Source organism: Bubalus bubalis, chromosome 22 (genome assembly GCF_019923935.1).
Source record: "Bubalus bubalis isolate 160015118507 breed Murrah chromosome 22, NDDB_SH_1, whole genome shotgun sequence".
NCBI lineage: Eukaryota > Metazoa > Chordata > Mammalia > Artiodactyla > Bovidae > Bubalus > Bubalus bubalis.
Genome location: NC_059178.1, coordinates 19845199 through 19867816, shown reverse-complemented (window position 1 = coordinate 19867816; position 22618 = coordinate 19845199). Strand labels below are relative to the sequence as shown.

General features: G+C 49.0%; 1 protein-coding gene across 8 annotated transcripts in view; it reads right to left on the bottom strand.

The window, feature by feature from the left end:
* Positions 1–22618, bottom strand: part of PIEZO2 (piezo type mechanosensitive ion channel component 2) — a 252233-nt gene that overhangs the window by 4587 nt on the left and 225028 nt on the right. For 5 of the 8 annotated variants that reach the window (XM_044934794.2, XM_044934790.2, XM_044934791.2 and 2 more), the window contains 14 exons: positions 19051–19218; positions 16367–16696; positions 15857–16115; positions 14218–14400; positions 11422–11674; positions 10325–10457; positions 9152–9299; positions 8846–9060; positions 7957–8115; positions 7120–7267; positions 5488–5676; positions 5110–5202; positions 3497–3669; positions 1174–1302 (listed from right to left, as the gene is read on the bottom strand). In XM_044934794.2, coding sequence (XP_044790729.1) covers positions 1174–1302; positions 3497–3669; positions 5110–5202; positions 5488–5676; positions 7120–7267; positions 7957–8115; positions 8846–9060; positions 9152–9299; positions 10325–10457; positions 11422–11674; positions 14218–14400; positions 15857–16115; positions 16367–16696; positions 19051–19218 — 2580 coding nt within the window. The remainder of the gene's footprint in view (positions 1–1173; positions 1303–3496; positions 3670–5109; positions 5203–5487; positions 5677–7119; positions 7268–7956; positions 8116–8845; positions 9061–9151; positions 9300–10324; positions 10458–11421; positions 11675–14217; positions 14401–15856; positions 16116–16366; positions 16697–19050; positions 19219–22618) is intronic. The other 3 variants (XM_006066254.4, XM_006066255.4, XR_006547799.2) reach the window with 2 other exon arrangements.

Genomic DNA, 22618 nt, shown 5'->3' with positions numbered 1-22618 from the left:
CACCATGCAAAAATGATTTTTTTTTTTGCTACTTTTGACCTCATTTCAAACAAATAATGTTGAGAGTCTTCCTATAATTATGCAATGTGCAGTCATCATAGTGTATTAAAATATGCTATGTGTATTTTACATAATGTAAATACACGTAGTGTCCATTAACATCAGAAGTCTCCAAAGCTGAATAAATTCACCAGGTTCTAACCAGATGTTCAGGCCACCTCTGTACCAAGCTAATTAATGGCTTAAAGACGGCTATACAGATTTTTCCATACCTGTGACTTTTCTGAAGCAAGGGGCTATCTTTCTTGCTAAGATCCACCCACTCTTCCGATTTTAATTTTCAGGATTTCAAAACTCTCTATAGCGGAATGGGCTGCTCCAGCTGATATGAGGATGCGGGTGTAGGAAAGAGAGGACTGGCATCTGAGCTCTCAGCCCATGGCTACTCCATCTCTCTAGGTTGCTTTCTCATCAGAAAGCGATGGGGAGAGCCTGACGGGTCTCAGGGGCCCTTGGTGTTCAGTGCCTGACATGGGGTACTTTCAGAACCATGTCTGAGGGTTGCATGGTGCTGGTTCTCACCCTCAGCGCTTTGACCTGGGTTGGGGCAGACGGGGGCAGACTGGAGACAGAGCTGGGCACTGGGCAGTTTGGGATTAGCAGCAGTTGTTTACTCCTGCTGGTTCTCACATGAGACTCTAACATCACAGCTTAGATGTCTAGAGTGCAGTGTCGTGTGGCAGGAGAATATATGAGATACAGCTTACATATAAGATCTTAATATAAAAGATACAGATTTTCCCCCTCAAATTTCCATCTGCCCCTTTGCCTTCTCACCCTCCTCCATTAGCCGGGGATTCAGTGCCCCAGAAGAGGGGTGATGGAAGAAAAGGGTCTCCCAGGGTCTCCCCTTGGTTTTTGGTGATTATGCCAGCTGGGAATAAAGTCTGTCACCTGGAGAAGAGTTCAGTCCTCCCCAGACATGCTGGGCAGAGGCAGTGGGTGGAGAGCAGGTGGGGCTTTGATGCAGCCCATCTGGGGCTCTAAGCACAGGCTCACTTGAGTTGCCCAAATGAGCAGGTCGAGCTTCTTGACCACCCATGTTTGTAGAAGAGACTCTGTACCAGATACACACGCCTGCTGTCACTGTGTTAACAACGATGACCAACTCACACGGGCGTCCTGGAGCTTTCCGTGTCGCCGCCAGCTATCATTTTAGCAATATTCTCTCGTGTTGCGTTTTTAAGAGGGAAAGAAAGCTTATCTGTTGCTATTTCTGCTTTTGCACCCAGACTCATGTTTCTGTGAAAGAAAAAAAGAAGAGGTCAAGGTTAGTGGGTTATTCACAAATCTGCAGGTGAGATTAAAACTCCTGAAATACTCATCTCACCAAGTTTCATTGGGTCCACAATTGTCAACCCCAACCTCTCTGTCCACTTCACCTGGACTTCCAGCCTCTCAGATATCCAGGGAGGCTGCAAGCACCTTCAACACCGATCACAGGTGAGGAGGAAGAGTGTGGGGACCCAAAGAGACATGGACCTGAGCATCTAATATGGAGCATCTGAGACACGTTCTATTAGCCCAGCGATGTTAGTTTCCATGAGGACTCACAGAATCCATATTTTAAACAGAATATTCACAATGAGATGTTGCCTCACATCTATCAGGATGGCCATGATGGCCATCACTAAAGAGACGAGAGACAGCAAGTTTTGGTGAGGATGTGGGGAGAAGGGAACCCTTGTGCACTGTTGGTGGGAATGGAAACTGGTGTAGCCACTGTGGAGAACAGTTTGGTGATTCCTCAAAAAATTAAAAACAGAACTACTATAGGAGCAATCCCACTTCTGGGTATTTTTCCAAGAAAATGAAAACACTAACTTGAAAACATATCTGCCCCACCATGTTCACGGTAGCATTTACAATAGCCAAGATACAGAAGCAACGTCTGCATCCAGACACACGAATAAAGAAGATATGACACATATACATGATGGAGTATTATTCAGGAATAAAAAGAATGAACTCTTACTCTTTGTGATAACATGGATGAACCTTGATGGCATTAGGCCAAGTGAAATAAGTCAGATAAAGACAAATACTGTATAATCTCATTTGTGTGTGGAATCTAGAAATAAAAACACAAAACCTGAACTCATAAATACAGAGAACGAATTGGTGGGTCCCAGAGGTGGTGGTGGTGGTAAATGAAATGGATTATTTCATTTCAGGAATGAAAGGAAGTTAAAGGGAATGAATTTTCAGTTAAAACACAATTAAGTCCTGGCTACGTAATGACCAGCATGGTGACTATTTTTAATAAAACTCCATTGCATATGTGAAAGTTGCTAAGAGTAGATCTTAAAAGTTCTCATCACAGGAGAAAATGGTTGGTAACCGTGTGGTGAGTGTTCACTAGACACTATGGTGCCCATTTTGAAAAGTACATAAGTATCAAATCACCATGTTGCTCCCTTGCAACTAGAACAATGCCACATGTCCATTATCTCAATTAAAAACAGAATGTTCGATCAGAAATTGGTTTCTAATTTTTGGGGGTGGCTCTTCAAAGGATGGGCTAAGAAGAGCATTTTTGCCAACACTGAATTCCATGTGGGGAGTTTGGGACATTTAAAAGGAGAAAATAAGGTTAAAGAAGGAGGTCTTTAAAGTCCCAGCAGCCCTCTCCAAAATTGTTCTTTACTATTTCCCTGTGAATTCAGATTTAAGAAGGCTTTCTTGTTTAGCTATCATGGTTCTCTCTTAATTCCAGCCAAGAAGCTGGTATTGTGCACACAACAAGCCTACCCCACGCCTGCCTGGAATCCTGAGAGAAACAAAGCTCATCAGCCAAGGTGCTGGGTCAGGCCCCCAAACAGCCCCACGGACACGTTGGGCTTTCGGATGGGAGAACTTTTCCTGAGATAAGCGATGTGGTGGCCACAGGCTGGCCAGAGGCTCATGTTGCAGGGGGAGGGTAGGAATATCCCTGCTCTCCCCCTCTGGGCCTGCCCAAGGGGCTCCCCCAGCTCAGGCTTGGAGAAAAGAGCCACAGGGGCTGCCCAGTGCTCGGGGCGGCAAAGGAGACTCGGGGTTCCAGGGGCTACAGGTCCTGTGTTATAAGACCAAACCTCAAGCTCAGGGAAATCTCATGCTTCACCCGGCTCGGTTTCATTTTATGAGTCGTGACTCTATTTATTTTCTCTCCACCTCTCTCTTTTACTCACAGACCTCACTGTCAGAGGCTTTAGAGCTAAAGTTAGTAGAAAAAGGAAAATTGAGATGTTCTCACTGGGTCAATGAGTCTCAGGCAAATCACTGTTTAATAACACACAAAAACATTAGCTGTGGCATTGAATGGATGTTACCCGAGAACTAACATAAACCCAGATCCACGTTAATCTGAGGCTTCTAACCTCCCATGCCCCCCACCCCCACCCCAGGTTCAGGTTGGGGAAAAGGGGGATATTATGCACGGAAATCCAGTAACTACCTCTGAATACTCCATGAAAAAACAACAGAGAAGCTACTATTGGGGTCCTTGAGTTCGTGTATCATTTTCTGCTTACTGGGAGGGCTGATGGTCCATAAAGAATTTGAGTTTCCTTCCAGTTCTGCAACTGTTATGTCTTCTTTTTCATAATTTTCCAGAAATTGCATAGCACCCTGTGTGCACACAAACACAGCTGCATAAATAGACCACACCCCTGAGGACATGCAAGAAGGTGACTACCCTTCCCTCTATCTGGCTGTGCAGAGGGATTTTCATCCTAACGGGCTGTCTGGAGTGTTCTGGCACTAAGAGCTCAGTCACATCACCAGACCCCAGTGGTGGGGCCGCTACTCCCATGGGCATGGGTGCTGGGTCGATTCAGTCATGCCCCACTCTTTGCGACCCTGTGGACTGTAGCCCGCCAGCCCCCTCTGTCCATGGGTTCTCCAGGCAAGAATACTGGAGTGGGTTGCCATGCCCTCCTCCAGGGGATCTTCCTGATCCAGTGATTGAACCCATGTCTCTTACATGTCCTGCATTGTTGCGGGTGGGGGTGGGGAGGGAGGTTCTTTACCACTAGCGCCACCTGGGAAGTCCCCCTCCCCACAAGGCCATGGAATCACTCCAATCAAACAGTACAGAAAAATCAGATGATTTAGTGTCATCTTTTCCTTCCCACTAAAAAAAGAAATGTATCAACTATTGGGGAACATTCCTCTCATAAGAGAGACAAGTTTAATCCACCCTGGACATCTGGGCCCTTCCTCACAGCTGTGTATTCCTCAAGACTAGCGCTGACAGTGGGCATTACAGGCCGATCATTTTACAATGGGGAAAAGCATCTGTTTGCCCAATCACTGTACTTAAATTAAAAGTATCATTTGTAAAGCCGATTTCAACCATGAAGAGTCATGCTGTCATAGTATTAAAAGCATGGAATGCAGAGAGAAGGATGACATCAGCCACACAATTCCACCACCAGAACTTGATTCCCGTTCTATACAGTCGAGGATACATGCCTTAATTTTCAAAATCAATTTTAAAATAATGGCATCCTTTTACATCTCTTTCATTTTGAGAAATTTTCATGCCATGAAATCATCTTCATAATTATCATCTTATTAGAAAGGAAGTTGCTTGGAAAATCTGCCATAATTGATTCATTCAGTCCTACTTGTTGAATCCCCAAGCTGCCTAGTTCTTATGAATGTGGAGGATGCTATCACAAGCAGGCACCTGCCTGGGGCTTCTCCCATATTCTGAATGACTTCCTTAGGATAGACTCCTGCAGGAGACCTCCCAGTCAAAGGGATCAATGTCTACCATGATTTAAAAACTTTAGAGATTTGAAAAGGATCAGCACCTGTTGTGTTTAACATGAAGATTCTCTGAATTAGAATTATGTTTATTATCACTTATGTCCAATAATACAGACACTACATCTTAGATGATCAAAGTGGCCAGTGCCCAGGAACCTGCAGTGTAACAGCTGATCATCCCCGGGAAGTCCTGCCCTCCAGCTCAGGTCGTGGCCAAGTGGTGAGTAAGGTGACGACAGTCAGCTGGTCAAGGTGACAGCTGTTTACAGAGACTATCTCCATGCATCTACTTACAGTGTCCTTAGAAAAAGCTTTAATGAATTTATTAAACATTGGCTGGTCCATAACTTTCAGCTGGCTTTGCTGGGCACTCATTGTGAAAATAGGCTGGAAAACAAAGACACACGGGATGGTTAATATTTGAAATTCCTTCTGTGCATCCTGGGTTCTGAGAACAATATTAAACCCTGTATTATCCACAGCCAGTGCAGGGCTCTCTCTTCCCTGTCTCCTGCACCTTAGCTCACATATTTGCAGAACTGTCAATATTCAGACAGGAGATGCGGGTCCACAGAACCTCAGTAAGTCATCCGGTGGTCAGGGAGAGGGCTGCACTCGGCAGGGACCCACAGAAGGGAGGGGGATTGGAGACCCGGAGGGAGGCATGGTTACCTGGTACCCGCCCAGGGTGATTGTGACTGAGACGTCCAGAGGCTGGTTGATAACCCCAGCGACGGATTTGACCAGAGACATGAAGAGTAGCGGGAACCAGACGATGCAGATGAGCAGCACGATGATCATGCCCCCCATCCCGTACTTGACCACCTTCTTCTTCTTCTGCCCCCGGGGCTGCGGGTACCTCTGCAATGGGAGGGTGGCATGCTCAGATGGTGTCCCCAGGAAAGGCGGGCACTATGACCACAAAGTCTGCCTGGGACTGAGTCCTGAATCTGTTCAGAATGCACCCAGTCCCAGCCCTGGAACAAGGGAGGCAGCAATGCTGGGCTGTGAGGAGCCTGCTCTGTGACCCGCACAGGGTCCACTGGGGCCTGAGTGGTTTTTTCCTTAAAAGGACTCTGTGGGTTTGCTGGGGGCAGACCTGTGGACCAAGGGACCAAAGCTTCTGCTGAATAAACCCCTGGTTTTAAGGGATCAGGTGGGAGAAAGACATTTTACTTTAAATTCCTGAATATTTGAAACTGTGCCTTTCAAGGGGCTCCTCCTCCCCTAGGCGGGTGGAAAACATTTTAACTTCGTTCGTGACACATGTTGTCAGGACCACACTGTCCAAGCTGGAATCACCTCCATTTGCTGCATCAAGGTCTCCCCAGCCCAGAGCTCAGCCTGCAGGCGAGTGGAGGGCTGAGTTCTGACATGTGTTGTAGAGGCTGCTTGGGTCTACACGCCTGTTTCATACTTAGATGCTGCTTCTATGGGACCTGTCTCCTTTCAGGGGTACTCTGGAGGCTGGACTACATAAGTATGGTAAACTTTTGAAAAAATCCCTTGAATAATCATGTTGTTGTTCAGTCGCTAAGTCATGTCTGATTCTTTGCTACCCCCATGGACTGCAGCACACCAGGCTTCCCTGTCCTTCATCATCTCCCAGAGTTTGCCCAAGTTCATGTCCATTGAGTTGATGATGCCATTCAACCATCTCATCCTCTGTTGCCCTCTTCACTTTCTGCCTTCCATCTTTCCCAGCATCAGGGTCTTTTCCAGCGAGTCGGCTGTTCGCATCAAGTGGCCAAAGTATTGGAGCTTGGGCTTCAGCATCAGTCCTTCCAGTGAGTATTCAGGGCTGATTTCCTTTAGGATTGATGGAATCATAATTCCATCCACATCTAAACCTTAAAATCCAACCTCGCAGAATGAGCAGATATTTTCACTTTAATTTCCTTTGCACAAAGAGGTTGCCTCCTCTGTCTCTCATTGAAGAGTGACTCAGAGGGTGAACCTGAGTCTCAGACACCTGGACCACTTTCCTCCAGCACAACTCACTCCCTCCTGCTCCCAGATGAGACATTTCAGAATGACTGTGTGGTCCAGCACCATGTCACCTCTTCTCACAACAACACAACAAGCATCTGCCAGAAGAAGAATCATCTGGAGGCTCTTCTCGCTATGGTAGCAGCAGGCCCAGATTCCTAACTCCAGCAGGGTGAAGTCAATGGGGCATTCATAGGTCCAGGTGGGTTCTGCCTCATTTACTGGGCCACAAAACTTGCAGAAGTTCCTATCAATCTTATAACCGGCCTGTATCTAAAAGACACAAATACGGCTGAGGCACTGCTATTGGCTTACTTTTTCCGACTCCCGCCAACACTTGAGGATGAAGATGTGAGCATAGATGTCCTCCACGCAGATCCAGCTGGACAGGCTCAGGGTCGTGTCTGTCCACACCCAGTCCATCACAGCCCTCAGCTCCGTCAGGAAAGGGACAAGGCGGAACCTGTAGAAACCAAGTCTTGTTAGAAGGACAGCTGTGGGCTGGCCCCATCGCCGGACAATCTTGCAAGCTCATGGAGGTCCTGACTGTCACTGTTACTATAAAAATTCAACATGGAATACAACCGCTTTTCATTATCAGTCCGTTAAGGAATGGTATTTGCCTTTTCCTTTTTTTTTTGGCTGATGGTTTTAAAAAACTTTTATAAATACATTTGAAAGTGTCTTCAATTTCTTTCATTAAGTCTTACAGTTATAGTTTTCTTCGTATAAATCTTAAACTTCTTTGGCTAAATTTATCTTGAAATATTTTATTATTTTTGATGCTCTTGTGAATGGGAGTGTGCTGTGTGCTCAGCTGCTCAGTGGTGTCTGACTCTTTGCAATCCTATGGACTAAAGTTCGCCAGGTTCCTCTGTCCATGGGATTCTCCAGGCACGAATACTGGAGTGGGTTGCCCTGCACTCCTCCAGGGGATCTTCCCAACCCAGGTATAGAACCCATATCTCTTGCATCTCCCACACTGGAGCAGGGAGGGGAGGGGGCGACTCTTTACCACTAGCGCCACCTGGGAAGGCTCCCCTCCTGCCATGGCCACAGAATCACTCCCAACCCTGGCTGCCCCCCCATACTCCTACTGCCCCCGGCCCCCCATACTCTGCGCGTGGCCAGGATGGCACCGAGCACCCTCACCCCTGGAACAGGAAGAGGTTGACGTAGTTGTAGCTCTTGGTGAGGAAGTTGCCGAGGACCCGAGTTGGGTAGCCGCAGCGGATCTGGTAGGCGGACAGCCCGAAGTACACGCACTTGACGAAGTACCACAGCTGCGCAACCAGGTTCTGGCTGAACTTCCTGGGTGAGAAAACAGAAAAGTACAGGGTGGGATGCTCTTCCGGTACAGAAGGACACCAGTTAGGGTGAGAGAAAAGCCTAATCTTCCCTCTGGCTTCTAAAAGCAGGTCCTTATCACAGACGTCTCAGCCGCATTTGGTTGGCAGGAGTCATTCCTAAGCTAATGACATCCTCCAAAGCTGGGAGAGCAGTGTGGTCACCCGAAGAATGCCCCAAGAGGCCACTCGAAGATGGGCATGTCCTCACCCCCGGAACCTGGGAACGCGTGACCTTCCTCGGCCAAGAGGACTTGACAGACATGCTAGGGTTGGGGACTTGGGGTCAGGAAGAAGTGTAGCTGCCCAGGGGGCCCCACAAACAGGCCTTAGCCGGACAGCCTTGCTCAGCTGTGGGCAGGAGACGCAGCAGGAAAGAGATACAGGGTTTGGAGAAGGAGGAGGAGACCCTGAGCATCTCTGGAAGCTAGAAGAGGTCAAAAGATGGATTCTCCGGGGACTCTCCAGAAAGGACTGTCGCCCCGCCCACATCGTAATTTCAGTCTAGTGAGGCCTGGGTCTGCCCCCTGGCCTGCAAAGCTGTAAGACAATGCACTTGCATTTAACCCTGACTTTGCAGTGGTACTGATTAACCCCTATCCTCTCCTTCCCTATGGGCTTATCCTTACAAAACATTTCCTTCCCCTATGGGTTCCAGGAAAGTGGCCCCACAGCTCCAGTTCCCAAGGCCTCACCTCTCGGTCACGCCAGGCAGGATGAAGAACATCCAGAAGTGAATCCCAAACACCAGGATGACCTGGAAGATGACCTTTCCTAGGACAGTCTTCCTGAGGTAGAGTGCCCGGTCCACCACCATGGTCCCGAACTGAATGAGCACCATCACCAGGAAGGGCCCCGGCACCTGGTCCTCGGACAGCGAGGACGTGATGTCGGCCGCAGCCGAGTGTTTCTGGGGAGGAGACCGCAGGCTCAGTCCTGGACGCACCTGCAGGACAGCATCGCTCGTCCCCGCGGTGCTGTGGCCTCGGTCCCCCACCTACCCCAAAGGCCCAGAAGCCGAAGACAATGATGACGAAGTCCACGGTGTCCGCCAGGAACATAAGCACGTACACGTCAGTGACGGCACTGTAGTCGGGGTGGATGAGGTCGTAGAAGAACTGCCTGATGGGCACGTAGAGCTGCAGGGTCCTATGGGACAGATGCCCAGTGTGGGGTGGGTGGAAATGCAGGACCTGCCAGAGACCCCGTCACTCCGCCCTCTGCTGCCCTCCCGCACAGCTCTCCCTCCCCTGCTCCGGCCTCAGGACACTTCGTTGGGGGCAGGGGCCCCTGCTCTAACACAGACTCTGCGCAAGTTCACAGCTTCTCTCCCAAAGCATAACGGAGTGGTAGCCCCAGAAACGAGGGGCTGGTTTGTGCCCTGACTCAGTTGCTCTCCACCTGTGAGACTCGGATCCTGCTACTGAGCCCTGTGTGCTTTCACCTTCTGTAAAAGGTGTAACGAGACCTGAGGGGCTGGGCTGCAGTGAGAGTGACAGGACCCCGTGGTCCTGCTGGCCCCGGTAGATGCCAGGAGCCCCCTCTCCTCCCCTTTCCGCCCTTGTCCCCAGGGCCAAGCATCATCCTGGGCTCTGGGGCTCAGCCTCCTTCATCCCTGTGTTTCCACTCTGGCTGTCTGCCAAGCCTCTGCCCCTTCTCTTCATGGTCCATAATTCAAGACCATGATCAGGTGAGCACAGCCCTTGGTCTCAGAGCTCAGGCTCAGGGCCAGCCTTGAGGCACCGGCCCTGTTTTCACTCCCGTCTGCTGCCGGTCTGCCTCCCTAATACCTGGGAGGGGGGCCCTGTGACCTTGGCTGGTGACCTTGGGCTGCATGAAGGACAAACCACTTCTTGAATGCACCTCGGCTTCCCTCTAGAGGGTGAGCATATCTCTGAGAACCTTCTGATTTGACTTCACTGCCTGTCTGGTTGGACTCATTCATGTGCCTGGAATTATATACCGTGAGCTAGTGTGTTTAGAAGTGCAATGGATATAAAAACGAATCATCCTATTGGAAAGTGATTCTTGAAAGCAATATCATGGTGGGGCATTTTGTTCTGCCCAAAGCCGATGACACTTTTGATGGGAGAGGTCACTTCTCAAGCATGTCGCCTTTGGCTGATGCCGAGGAAGTGCCCCCAGCCCCCAGGTATCCTCACGCACTCACTCACTTCTTTATGGTAAAGGCTTTTGCTTTGATTAAGTGTTCCTGCAACTTCTCCATGTAAAGTTCCCGTCTGCTCTTCTGCTTGACGCTCACGACGCTGCTTCCTTTCTGGCTGCTGTTCCGGGTGCTCGTGCTGCCTGGAGACAAGAAGGAACCGAGACGCGCCCTGAGTTGTGCGTCTGTTGCCGTTAACTGTCGCAGAAGCCCACCAGCTCCAAGGCAGAGGGACAGTTGGAGGCTGGTTAGAGGGCCAGATGCACAGAGGCCTGTAAGAACAGCAGCGGCGAACTTGGGATCTGCAGCCCCTACTCTAGTTCCATAGCCAAAGGCGTCCGTGGGCTTTCACACCTGGCTCCTTCCTGGGTGGCTGTGGGACCTCTGTCCCAGGAAGAATTAGACTGGGGAGCAGTTTTCTCCTGCTCAGTGGGGTCCCAGGTTTTGGTTGTGGGTTTTCCAGCCCAGGTCCAGGACCATGCCTTTTTTCAGGACCAAATTTCTCTAACTGTAAAACCAATATGAGATGGCCTGCCAGTGTTGGCCAGAAAAAAGATGAATACAGAGGGTCTGGAGAGCTGCAGACAGGAGCGCTGTCAACACAAAAGCGCAGTTACCCCAAGAGGGGTGACGCACGTGTATTTCCCTGTCACTGGCTATTCAGTAAGAAATTAGTAACTAACGTAGGAAATAACTAGGTGGTTTGACTTAAAGTTTCTATTGATTAAATCTAAGTGCACTTTCAAAATAAATTGTGATGTACAGCACTCTGGGCACACCCGGCAGAATCTCTGGGTATGATTGACAACTACCCTGTGTCCGACACTCACTAGGTACGAGGCAGCGTGCTGGTCACTTTTCACCAACACCTGAAATCTTTGTCCTAGGTGGGGGTTGGAGAATTCAGACAGACACCCTAGACAGGGATGTGAGCGCCCCAGGCCACACAGCTCAGCCAGGATTTGAACTTTGTCTGGTTACAAAGTACAGTCATTTCACATCACAGTATCTGCTGCCTTGACAGCACCCAGCTCCCTTGCCCCTGACCCCTGGCACCAGGGAGTAACTCTGCTCAGGGGTCCTTACAGTGACACCACGCAGCAATACCTCTCTTGGACCTATTCGAGGAAAAGCTGGACCCTTGTGAGGTCTGGGAGCCGATGCTGGAGCGCTTCCTCCGGACGGCAGCCGGCTGCTCGGGGAAGGTCACGTGCACCGACTCCACGGACGCGGCCAGGTTGATGGACTTGAGCGAGTCGGAGGAGGCCCTCCTGCCATGGCCGAGGGACAGCTCGTCGTCTGAGTCCACTTTGTCTGAGCCGCTGTCCACAATGTCGTCTTCATCCCAGAGGCCGTGACACTGAGGAGGCAGGAAAGGGACAGCTCAGCCCGCTGTCCAGAGGCTGGGACTCAGCCCCGTGACATCCAGGCCACCAGCGTGTCCCTCAGGATCAGAAACCACACATCAAACAGGGCGACTGCAGCCAACGACACTGCTGGACAGAGGAGACTGCTAGGAGAGCACGACCTAAGTGTTCCCACCGAACACCAACCAACAGGCAGGCGAGGAAGTGGTGGCTGTGTTAACTAACCAGACGGGGGTCCTTTCACCATATACACGCTTATCAAATCACCACATATACACTTCTGATACCTTACAATTTCACTGGCCAATTATATATCAACAAAGGATCCTTCAGTTAAAGCTATGGTTTTTCCAGTAGTCATGTACAGATTTAAGAAGGCTGAATGTCAAAGAATTGACACTTTCAAACTGCGTTGCTGGAAAAGACTCTTGAGGGTTCCTTGGACACCAAGGAGATCAAACTAGTCAATCCTAAAGGAAATCAACTCTGAATATTCATCAGAAGGATTGATGCTGAAACTGAAACTCCAATACTTTGGCCACCTGATGGGAAGAGCTGATTCATTAGAAAAGACCCTGATTGAGGGCAAGAAGAGAAGAAAGTGACAGATGAGATGGTCTGATGGCATCACTGACTCAACGGACACGAATCTGAGCAAACTCCAGGAGATAGTGAAGGACAGGGGAGTCTGGTGTGCTATAGTCCACGGGGTCACAAAGAGTTGGACATGACTTAGCAACTGGACAACAATACATCAACAAAGCTGAAATTTTTTTAAAAAAGATTAGAAAACCAAAGCAAGTTCAGGGATCCTAAGAAAGCTTATTATCTACCTATATGTACTTTTGCAAACTCATCACACCCCAGTGACTCAGGAAAGACCACCCCCCCGCCCCCCCTCAAGCCAAATGGAGCGTTAGGGACTGGCAGTTTGCAAGGTGACAGAAGGCAGAGGGAAGATCTTGGTCACAGTCCACATAGGTAAAAGTCTGTGTGAAACAGCCCAGCAAGTGGGATAGAGGTCAAACACACATTTATATGTATGTGTGTGTGCATGTATGTGTGTGTTGCAGCCTGGCGGAGCAGAGACCAGAACCTGTCCCATGACTTGAGGGTGCGGCAAACTGCACTCTCGTGATTGTCCTGGTAAGCATGCTGAATGGACATTCTTGGGGCGTACGTGGTCTCTGCTCCACTTCACTGCATACCCCTGCATCCATCCCCATGAAAACAAAACAAGATGTTCCTGATCAACAGCAGAGCCTTTGCTAATCAAACTCCCCAGTATAGCTATTCCCTAATGATCTCATGTGACTTTTGCCAATAAAAGTGTGGGCTGAAAGGAGCCATTTTGTCCTTCTGTCATGGACAGCAAGAGGGCTCCTTGACTCCCACTTGCCAAATTATATATGTCTGTCTTTCCATTACGCGCTCACCCGTTTCAGGTCTTTCTCACCCGCTGTGCTGGGCGTGGCATGTGTGTGCCTTAACTTAGTCCAAGCTTGTTATGAAAAGGATCTAACAAAGATACTACTTGATAAAATGAATGTAAGATATGTTATATCAGTACAAGGAGACACAGTTAAAACAAGAGAAGGAAAGTGAGATTCTGACCATAGGCATATCAATACATCCAAGGCATGCTGTATGACAATCTCTAACGTGTAGACTTGAGAGGTGTATCACAAGTTCAGCTTATATTTCACAGTGTTTGAGACAAGGAACCCCACAGGTGCTCAGCAGGATGACAGGAGGTGCAGATCCCAAGAAAGTTACCCTGCAGACCCGTCTTCCCAGAGCAATCCAGGTATGGCTTTCTCAGAAGCGGCCTCTCTGGGAGCACAGCTTAGGATCCCCAGGCCTATGCATTGGGCAGTCTCTCACTAAACCACTGGTTTCAGAGCAAAAACCATGAGAAAAGCAACGCTCCTGAAAGGGGGTGGGCCAAGGTCAGGCTGGAGAGGAGACCCCAAATTCTAGCTCCCCAATGATCTGCCTTCAACTCAGGCAAGACTTGATGGATCCGGTGGTAAGAACCACACACCTTTCAGGCAATTCCCACAAACACGAGATAATCAGGGTGCCTTCATCCCAGGGTGGGCTTCACAGGTGGCGCTATTGGTAAAGAACCTGCCTGCCAATACAGGAGACATAAGAGGTGTGGGTTCAATCCTTGAGTCAGAAAGATTCCCTGGAGGAGGGATTGGCAACCCACTGCAGTATTCTTGCCTGGAGAATCCCATGGACAGAGAAGCCTGGAGGGTTATAGGCCATAGGGTCGCAGAAGAGTCAGACATGACTAAAGCAACTTCCAATGCATGCATGCATCCCAGAGTAGAAATAGGGGGAAATTTCCCCCGATTGATCACAAACTCCATTATTGAGAACACAGTGTTGAGAAAACAAATGAAATGAACAAAACTGTTAACAAAGAAAACAAGAGCACACAGACAGACCTCGCCCATGGCCCCCCAGCCCCTCACGATCCCAGCGCCGGGTTCTTGGGGACATCCCAGGGCTGATGGGCGGGCAGCACCTTTAGGATGGAGCGGTGGAAGAAGAGTGCCAGCAGCTGGATGAGGTCGTAGAGCACATAGGCGTCCTTCTTCTCCACCCCGATGATGTTGGGTGGGTGGTAAGGCTTGTCCTTGTTCAGTTCCACATTCTTGTTCCAGGGGAAGAACCCAAACTGGAAGAAGTATTTGACCACAATGGCCACCTGCACAGATGTGAGAAATTAGAATAAATGACGCCCTTTAAGAATAGTTCTAGACGAGGAACAGTGATACAAAACTTAAGGGGAAAAGTCTCAGTTTTGGTGCTGGGAATGCACACAGCATGTGGAATAATGAATTCTCCTTCCACAGATACTGACTTCAGGACAAGGCCAGAACCACACCTCCAGGGCCTGTGACTACAGACACATCGGGGCCATGGAGGTTATTCCTGACTTGGCTCAAATGACTTCTGCTATTGTCAGGGGGTGGGCTAGTTTCTGGGCTTCCCAGGTGGCACCAGTGATAAAGAACCCACTTGCCAATGCAGGAGAAATAAGAGATGTGGGTTTGATCCCTGGGTTGGGAAGGTCCCCCGGAGAAGAGATTGGCAACCCATTTCAGTATTCTTGCCTGGAGAATTCCATGGACAGAGGAGTCTGGAGGATTACAGTCTATAATGTCGCAGAGTTAGACATGACTGAAATGACTTAGCATGCATGCAAGGGCTAGTTTGTGCTGATTCAGTTAGATACTTATACGAATATTCAGCTATTAAATGAGGTCATTAGGACAAATGTGAACAGCAGGATCTTTATTCTGCAAGTATGGCTTTAGTTTGTAATCTTTAGGAGAAAACTGCACAGGCACTGTAGACAATTTTCACTTTATTCTGCTCTCTTTCCTCTCAGCATTTTATTGCTCACTGGAAGTTCTCCTCAAAAAGAAATAAAAGCAAATGAAACAAAACCTTACCAGCCCAGGGTATAAACGTGGAGATGTTTGTAGAGATTGACACTGAAACACTCCTCCAAAGTCTACTAATTGCATCCAACTGTATTTCAAGTGCTTACTGTACTGTTTGATCCAATGTCCACTCACTGACCATTCATGGCCCTGGCACCGTGCTTGTGTCTGCCTCGTACTTACCATCTTGCTGGTCAATATCACAGGGCAAAAAAAAAAAAAAAATCACAGGGCAGACACCTGACCTCAAAAGCCTCCCCCACCACTCACCAGCTGGGTAAAGTGAAAGTGTTAGTCACTCAGTTGTGTCTGACTCTTTGCAACCCCATGGACTGTGGCCCCGCAGTCTCCTCTGTCCATGAGATTCTCCAGGCAAGAATACTGGAGTGGGTAGCCATTTCCTTCTCCAGGCAATCTTCCCAAGCCAGGGATCAAACCTGGGTCTCGTGCATTGCAGGCAGATTGTTGACCAAATGAGCCATCAGGGAAGCCCACTTTGGGCCAATTATTTAATCTCATAAAGGCTGTTCCTTATTCCTTTTTTACGGAATGATATCAGCTTCTATGTTGTGTGAGGTGTGAGATGTGAAAAGACAACTATAGTTCTCAGCACCAACAACTGCTGGTTATAATCACGTGCTGACCTAAGACGATTCTCTAACTGACTATTTACGTGAAGCAGGGGTCAGGCAGGTCCACTGGAGGGACGCCTACCTCCGTGTAGACGATGGCCATCATCCAGAAGCGCCTGCTGGGCCGGGGGACGGACAGCATGGCCCAGAGGAAGATGAGGATGGGCAGCACAAGGGTGATCATGGAGGCAGAGACCATGTGGTTGAGGATGATGACAAAGTAGCACACCATCTCGGAGCGGGCCACCAGCGTGTTGTACAGCGCGTAGAAGAGCAGCAGGAAGCGAGGCTGCCCCACGTAGAACTTCTCTGACTCCTCCAGCTCGTCGTCATGGAACATCCTGCCAGAACACTGGCCTCAGTTCCTCCCCAGCACTGATTCCACGTGGCGAGACCTTGCCCACCCCTCTCTGCTGCCTGGGTCCCCAGGCGTCCTGTGCTGTCAACCTCCTGTCATGTTACAGAGACAGAGGTGAGCACACATGTGGCTCTAAATGTCTGGGGGGACATTTTCCACGTGGTCTCTGCACCCAGCAGCCCAGTGGACACTAAGGGTCACTCCCAGCTCCACTGCTGTGGCCGCAGCTCTTACTTGTTCAGCAGCAGCTCGCTGGCTGTCAGCTCGTGGGTCAGAGGTGGCAGGATGCTGGCCTCCAGCCGATCCGAGCGGCTGTCATCCGGGCTGACTTCCATGTGGGTCTGGCCGGCCGAGTCGTCCCGGGAGTCGAAGGACAGGCGCTCAAAGCTGACAGCCTTGCTGTAGGATGGCGGGGCCTCCACATCACCGTCCTCCGTGGGATCCTGTGGGGACTCAGCCTCCCGGGCCCCCTCGGGCGCCTCCTCGTCCTGCTCAGCCTCCACTTCCTCGATGGTCTCCGTGGTCCCCTGGCGCGAGTACAGCATCGTGCACTGCGTGGGCTCGCTGTCAGGAGACACGGAGGGTGCCGCCTGGCCTCAGCAACCCCTACAGCCTCCTGCGGCACCCATGGCCACGCACCCAGGCACGTGGGGGGGATGCCTCCTCACTCCCCACGTTCCATCTGCTTTGCTCCTTCTGGATAATCATGTCTGGGTGCAGAGACGGGGGAAGGGTGCTGGGTGGCAGGTCCCGGGGTGCCAAACCCTCTCGTGCGTAACTTTTCAGTCCCATCGATGGTCCTAGGCAGCAGGCCCACTGTTTATTTCCAGTCAAGACACAGTGAGCACAGTGCACCTCCCAGAGCACAGACTGTAAAGAAAGGTACTCAGGGAAAGCAGATGTCTCAACTGGCTGGGTCCACAGGTCCACAGAGATGTGCTCTACTTTCAACAGACCCCACACCCTTAAGGGGAGGCCCGGAATGGTGGACCATTGGCAAGATAAAGCCTGCCTCATTGTTTATGCTGGCTCCTCCCTGCACTTCCATCCTGTGCCATCTCACTGGTGCCTCTGACACCTGACTGGACGCTCACCATCGTGCTTTTCCCGGCTCCCCTCCACCTGGCACGTGGAAGCCTCGCCCACCACTTTCTGTCCCAGGGTCTCTCCTGGGGCTGCACCCACCCTCCCCTCTGACTGCCCTCCTGCTTTCTCCTCCCACTGGTTTTGTGCTACCAGCTCCTCTTCCAGCTTCATTTTCCAGGAGCCCCTCTGCCCTGGTCTTTACTCTACTTCTGTGTCCTGTCTTCCCTTTTGCATCTCTCCTCCCCTTCTTAACTCTTCCTGACAGGTTCATGCAAAAAACACTGGAAACAAAAGTACAGCAGCCATAGCTGTGAGATCAAGGTTTGCCTGCTGTGCTGCGTACCTCAACACACCCGGCCCTGAAGAGATGGGGGGAAAAGTCACCTGAAGATGCCGAGTATACGGGGTGTGCAGTGATCAGCTGTTAGGCTCTGAGAAGGTGCTGCTCCCTAAATGGTATGTGTGAGCAGCTGGGGTCATATCGCTGAGACGCTTAAAGGTGCAGACTGTACCCATTTCTCTTGTCATGGACACTGGTGCACACACATGAATGAATGAATGCATCTGGCTGAGCCTTGAGACTGAAGAGCCAGAATTGCATGAGCTCTTGATCCTAATTCAGGGTTGTTCAGGGCCCCAGGACTTTGGCCCTACATGTGCTTATAGCACATTAGGCTCTCAGAATGCCAAGACAATGCTTTTGGCTAAGACTTACCTTGATTAGACATGACCATGAAACTGACTGGTCACCCAGTTCACAGTTTTCAGACCACTGGAACCAGCCCCACACCAGGTTCTAACTTCCAGAGGGACCATAACCTATCACAGGAATGCTCTTTATGGTTCCTGATGAGGTCTGACCCCAAAGGGATTCAGGTAAATCCTGGTACATTCAAGAATCAGCAGATTGGAATGGCATAGCATGTGCCCACCAGAGGACATCTTAAATAGCCATGGCATTCCCTGAAACACCGGGTGCCAGCCTCCTGAAGCTCTGAATGTACATACGTACATAGCTGCTGGAGACAAGCCCCTAACATCGGCTGACTTGCCGACACTGCCCTTAGATTTGGGGTGGGTTATTTGGGTGGTTGTTTGGTGTCAGAATAAGCACAATACAGCTTGTGCTTCTGTGCTCCTGTTGATTTTTCAAAGAAGAGCTTTTGGATTTTAAGCAAGTGATTTCATTTCTATGCATGATTATAGTTTTTATCGTGAGGTTTAATGAGAAAGTGTAAGCCCAAAGTAATCTTTCCCAAACCAAACAAGCTAAGGTCTCCCAAGGTAATACATTCTACTGCATAATAATACTATTTTAAAAACAATGGTTGAATATATTCTAACTTGCATGTCAGTTGGACATGTAGCGTGTGGACAGATTCATTCTGTATTGACCAAATGTGACTACATACAGGATTTGGGATTAACTCCTACTGTGTAGATCTTTGGACAAAATTATGAGAAAGTTTCCTACTCTTCCTGACCCATTTTTCCCCCTGAGGCCTGCCTACAGGCACCCTAAACCAAGGAGGAAACATGCTTGCTCCTTTGGAAATAGAAAGTGTGAAATACTTACAAAATGGAGGAGAATGTTTATAGTAGGATTTTTAAGAAACTCCTAACAGACAAAAAGCAAAGAGCGGTTAGTTGAATAGAACGCTATCCTGGGAACGACCAGTTGTGTCCCAGGAAGGATGCTGGTTATGCTTTCATTAGTCATGCACCTTCTTAAGACAAAAGTGAACGAAAACACACAGGTCACAATAACTCATCTGTGCAATGACACGGAAGGGGCTGACACGGTCACAGACAAAGCATGCACGGGTGAGCACCTGGAGCCTAAGCTGGTGCTCTCGGCGGACGAGGAGGACACATCCATGCTGAGCATTTTACGGAGCCCGGGCCGAGCGCGCTCACTCGTTTTAGGCACAGTTTCTGGTCCATCTAAATCATCAAGGGTGGACTGCCTTGAGAACAGCATGGTTGCTTCCGTGTAGCAGCTAGCAGCGCAAACAGTTACAGAGACACAGTGTTAAAACAGCGCCGGAAACAGGAGTCACACACGTCAGAGACCCAGATACCGCCATGCAGCAGACCACACGCCACTCCAGCACCACGGACAGCGGCCACCGCAGCGGGGCTCCAGGACAGAGAAGGGAAGATGAGACAGGATAGCACTGGGTTGGGAACAGAACTGCTGACAAAGGATGAAGTGTTGCTCTCTGGGTGGAACAGGGAACTAGAATAATGACAAGTCCTGACCTGTCTCTCACAGAGCAAAATTCATCTTTACAATTGTACAGCTGAGGGTTTTTTTTTTCAAAGACAGGAAATATATTTTATTCAGAGCCCCCCTTCCCCAATCCTGAGTTCAGTTCTTAAGCAGAAATACCTGCTCAAGTAAAATTTATGTAAGAATGCCATTTAAAAAACATGGTTTCCAAAAGAAAAGAAGGAAGCTCAGGATTGACTGCAACAAACTGAATTTTCCACCCCATTTTCTGAGTGATATTCAGTCGAGCCAAACTGGATGGCTTGGAGAAGAGATGCTGGTTTGATATGCAACTGGATATAAACCAACATCGAAAAGAAAAGAAAAGAAATGGTACGAAGGCAACAGCACAGGAAGTCCAGCAGTGGCAGGGCCATTTGGTCTGTTAACTGTTTATTGAGCCTAATCAGTGATTTTCTCTGTGATCACATTCTAGGTCTTGGCAGATGTCAGCAGGGTGAGATCCCACTGGCTGAATCCTCAGCACCTGTCACTCGACACTCAGGGAGGAAACTGAGGCAGATTCAGGGCTGAGCTGCTACTGGGTAATCCCAGTAGCAGCCAACAGCTCAGATGGAGGCATGATTGCAGTTCACATGTGGAGTTTAACCCCAGAGAGGAACACCCCCTGAAGCTGTTGACATGGAGGCTCCTGGGGCACTGGCTTCCAGCCTGAGAGCGAGTGACCCAGCTGACCTTTCATGTTACGGACAGCTGATTTACTGGATGAACATCCGCCTCTAGTGATTGCACCAGGGGACCTATTGTGTGCTGGCCACACAGTAGGTGCCCTTAGTCAGTGACTGTGGGGGCAGACATGGAAACCATTCAAGATGAGGGAGTGACCTCTGGGGTCCCCTTTGGGGGTGGGGAATTTGAGGCACTCATGGAACTTTTAAGGGCTTTCAGGTTCTCAGAGCCATAGCAGCCCCCACGCCCAAGTGCCCTGCGGGAGAACACCCTGACTGCATGTCACAGCCACATGGCCAAGACAGGACCCAGCAATGGGAGAAGGAGGGGACAAGGCGAGCAACCAAATGGTCTCTAATAAGGATTTTAAAGAACATCCCTAACTCTTTTTGATGTCAACTCATCCTGAATAAAAAGAGGAGATAATGGTGAGATGAACTAGAAACATAGTGGACATTGATTACCTGCCGGGGTTTAGATAAATCCCTTCCCCCTCTTCTGGGTCTCAGTCTCATCATTTATGAGATGAGGGAACTAGATCTCTGAGCTTCTGTACTGTTTCATATTTTCAGAGGTGGATCCCCCAGCCTTTGAGGAGTTTGCAGCAGAAAGAGGCTGTGCACCCTGACCTGCCCGATTTTCTGTGCGGAATCAATGCTCTGACCACAAAGTCCTCTTTACCTTGTTAATTCTTGGGTGATTTCTGCCACCACGCAGCCCGCCCTCAGACCCCACACTACTGGGTTATTTGCAGTGGATTAGCTTGTCGTCCAAGCCAGGACAGTTTTAAAACTGAAAGGGATGAGCAGGAGCTTTACAAAAACAGGTGACAAATCTAACTGATGTCCTCAGGTCATTGGAGCCGTCCCAGGGGCACACAGCACACACTTCAAATAAGAAACACTCTGCATGTATCTAGGAATGTTCCTTGGAATGTCACCAATGTCTTCTAAGGAACTTTATTTTCTGGGAAGGTAGAGGATATCTGATTTCATACATCTGGATTTGAAAGAAATCGTGACTGTTCCAGTAAGTCAAACGGAACATAAGCACATTTGTTAGGTTCCTACTCTACTGTCTGCTGAAGGGAAAAGTGGGTGAGATGGGGCGGGTGGGACAACTCCTTGCAGGTTGGGTCCTTAAAGGGCTGGGCCACATAGAGCATATGGGTCCCCGCACCCCTGTTGGGGGTGATGCTACCTGCCCCAGGGCATAGGTGTGCTGACGGCAAATGCCCACACCTGGGTCCCTCCCAGAGAAGACCACTGCTTCGTCAGAAATCAGCGTGGCTTCCTATGGACTCTATTGCAGACACACAATTGTTTGGAGATTTGAAAGTTTCCTAAACAACAACAACAACAAAAATGGAAGTTTTCCTTGGCCTTTAAGAAGAAGGAAAATATGTTCACTCCCTTACTTCCCTTACTAAGGGCATAAATGACCAATATTGTGTCTCCCTTTTCTTCACATTACAAATAATGAGTAAAAGGACATTAAAAATAATTTTAAAGGTGTTGGTTTTCTATTAGTAAATTTGTTGATGGATTGACCATTTAAAAATGTTGGAGTATTTTGACAGTCTTTGTTAAAAGGCAATCATTGAATTCTAATATCTCCCATCTCACAGGTTTTGACTATGGGTGCACATTTGTCATCTTGGATCAGATTTAAAGGCAGTTACTTGATTTTGTTTTAGCCAGTCTTTGTTTTCTTTTTCCTCTTCTCCCTCCTAAAGTTGCAGTTTATAACATTTACTCACTTTCTTAACTGATCATATTATCAGTTGTTACACAGCTGAAAGTTACTAATCCAGGAATCATGTATGTTTATTTTATGAACACCTGATTTTCAGTTCATGTTCTAATTTTCTGTTTGATTTCACTGGGTTGAGAGTTTGGTTCTGGAGCCACTATTCTTAAGTCAGGCTCATGCATAAAATTCAGGAAGCCTGTGAAACGCCTGAAGTTCTATGGGGAAAAATGTGTAATTATGTGTGATTTCCCCCTTTGGGAACTAGTCTGCAGCCTCACGCACTGTCATAAGAAGTTCACGTCCCTGTCAAATGGGGATGATAACAGTACATCTCAAGGGGTCTGTTAAGGAAGCAGTGAGGAAACCCACACACAGTGCAGCCCCGGGGAAGGGTCAGTGCAGGGGCCCGTGTGAAGCAGGGGTGTGACCACACAACTTGGAAGGTGAGGCCCACAGAACCACTTCTCAAAGTTTTACGATTCCGAATCATAAAGTAAAATTTCTGTAAGGAGAAGATGGAGAGCAACAGGTGGCAGAAGACTCTAGAACAGAAGATACTTTGTGGAACAGCGTTTTAAAGGCATTGAAGATGCAGTTCTCGATACAGTTACTCATTTTGTGTCAGGAGGCTCATCTGACTTAACTCCAGCTTGGAAATCCCAGTCCTGGGCCCATGGGTCACATGG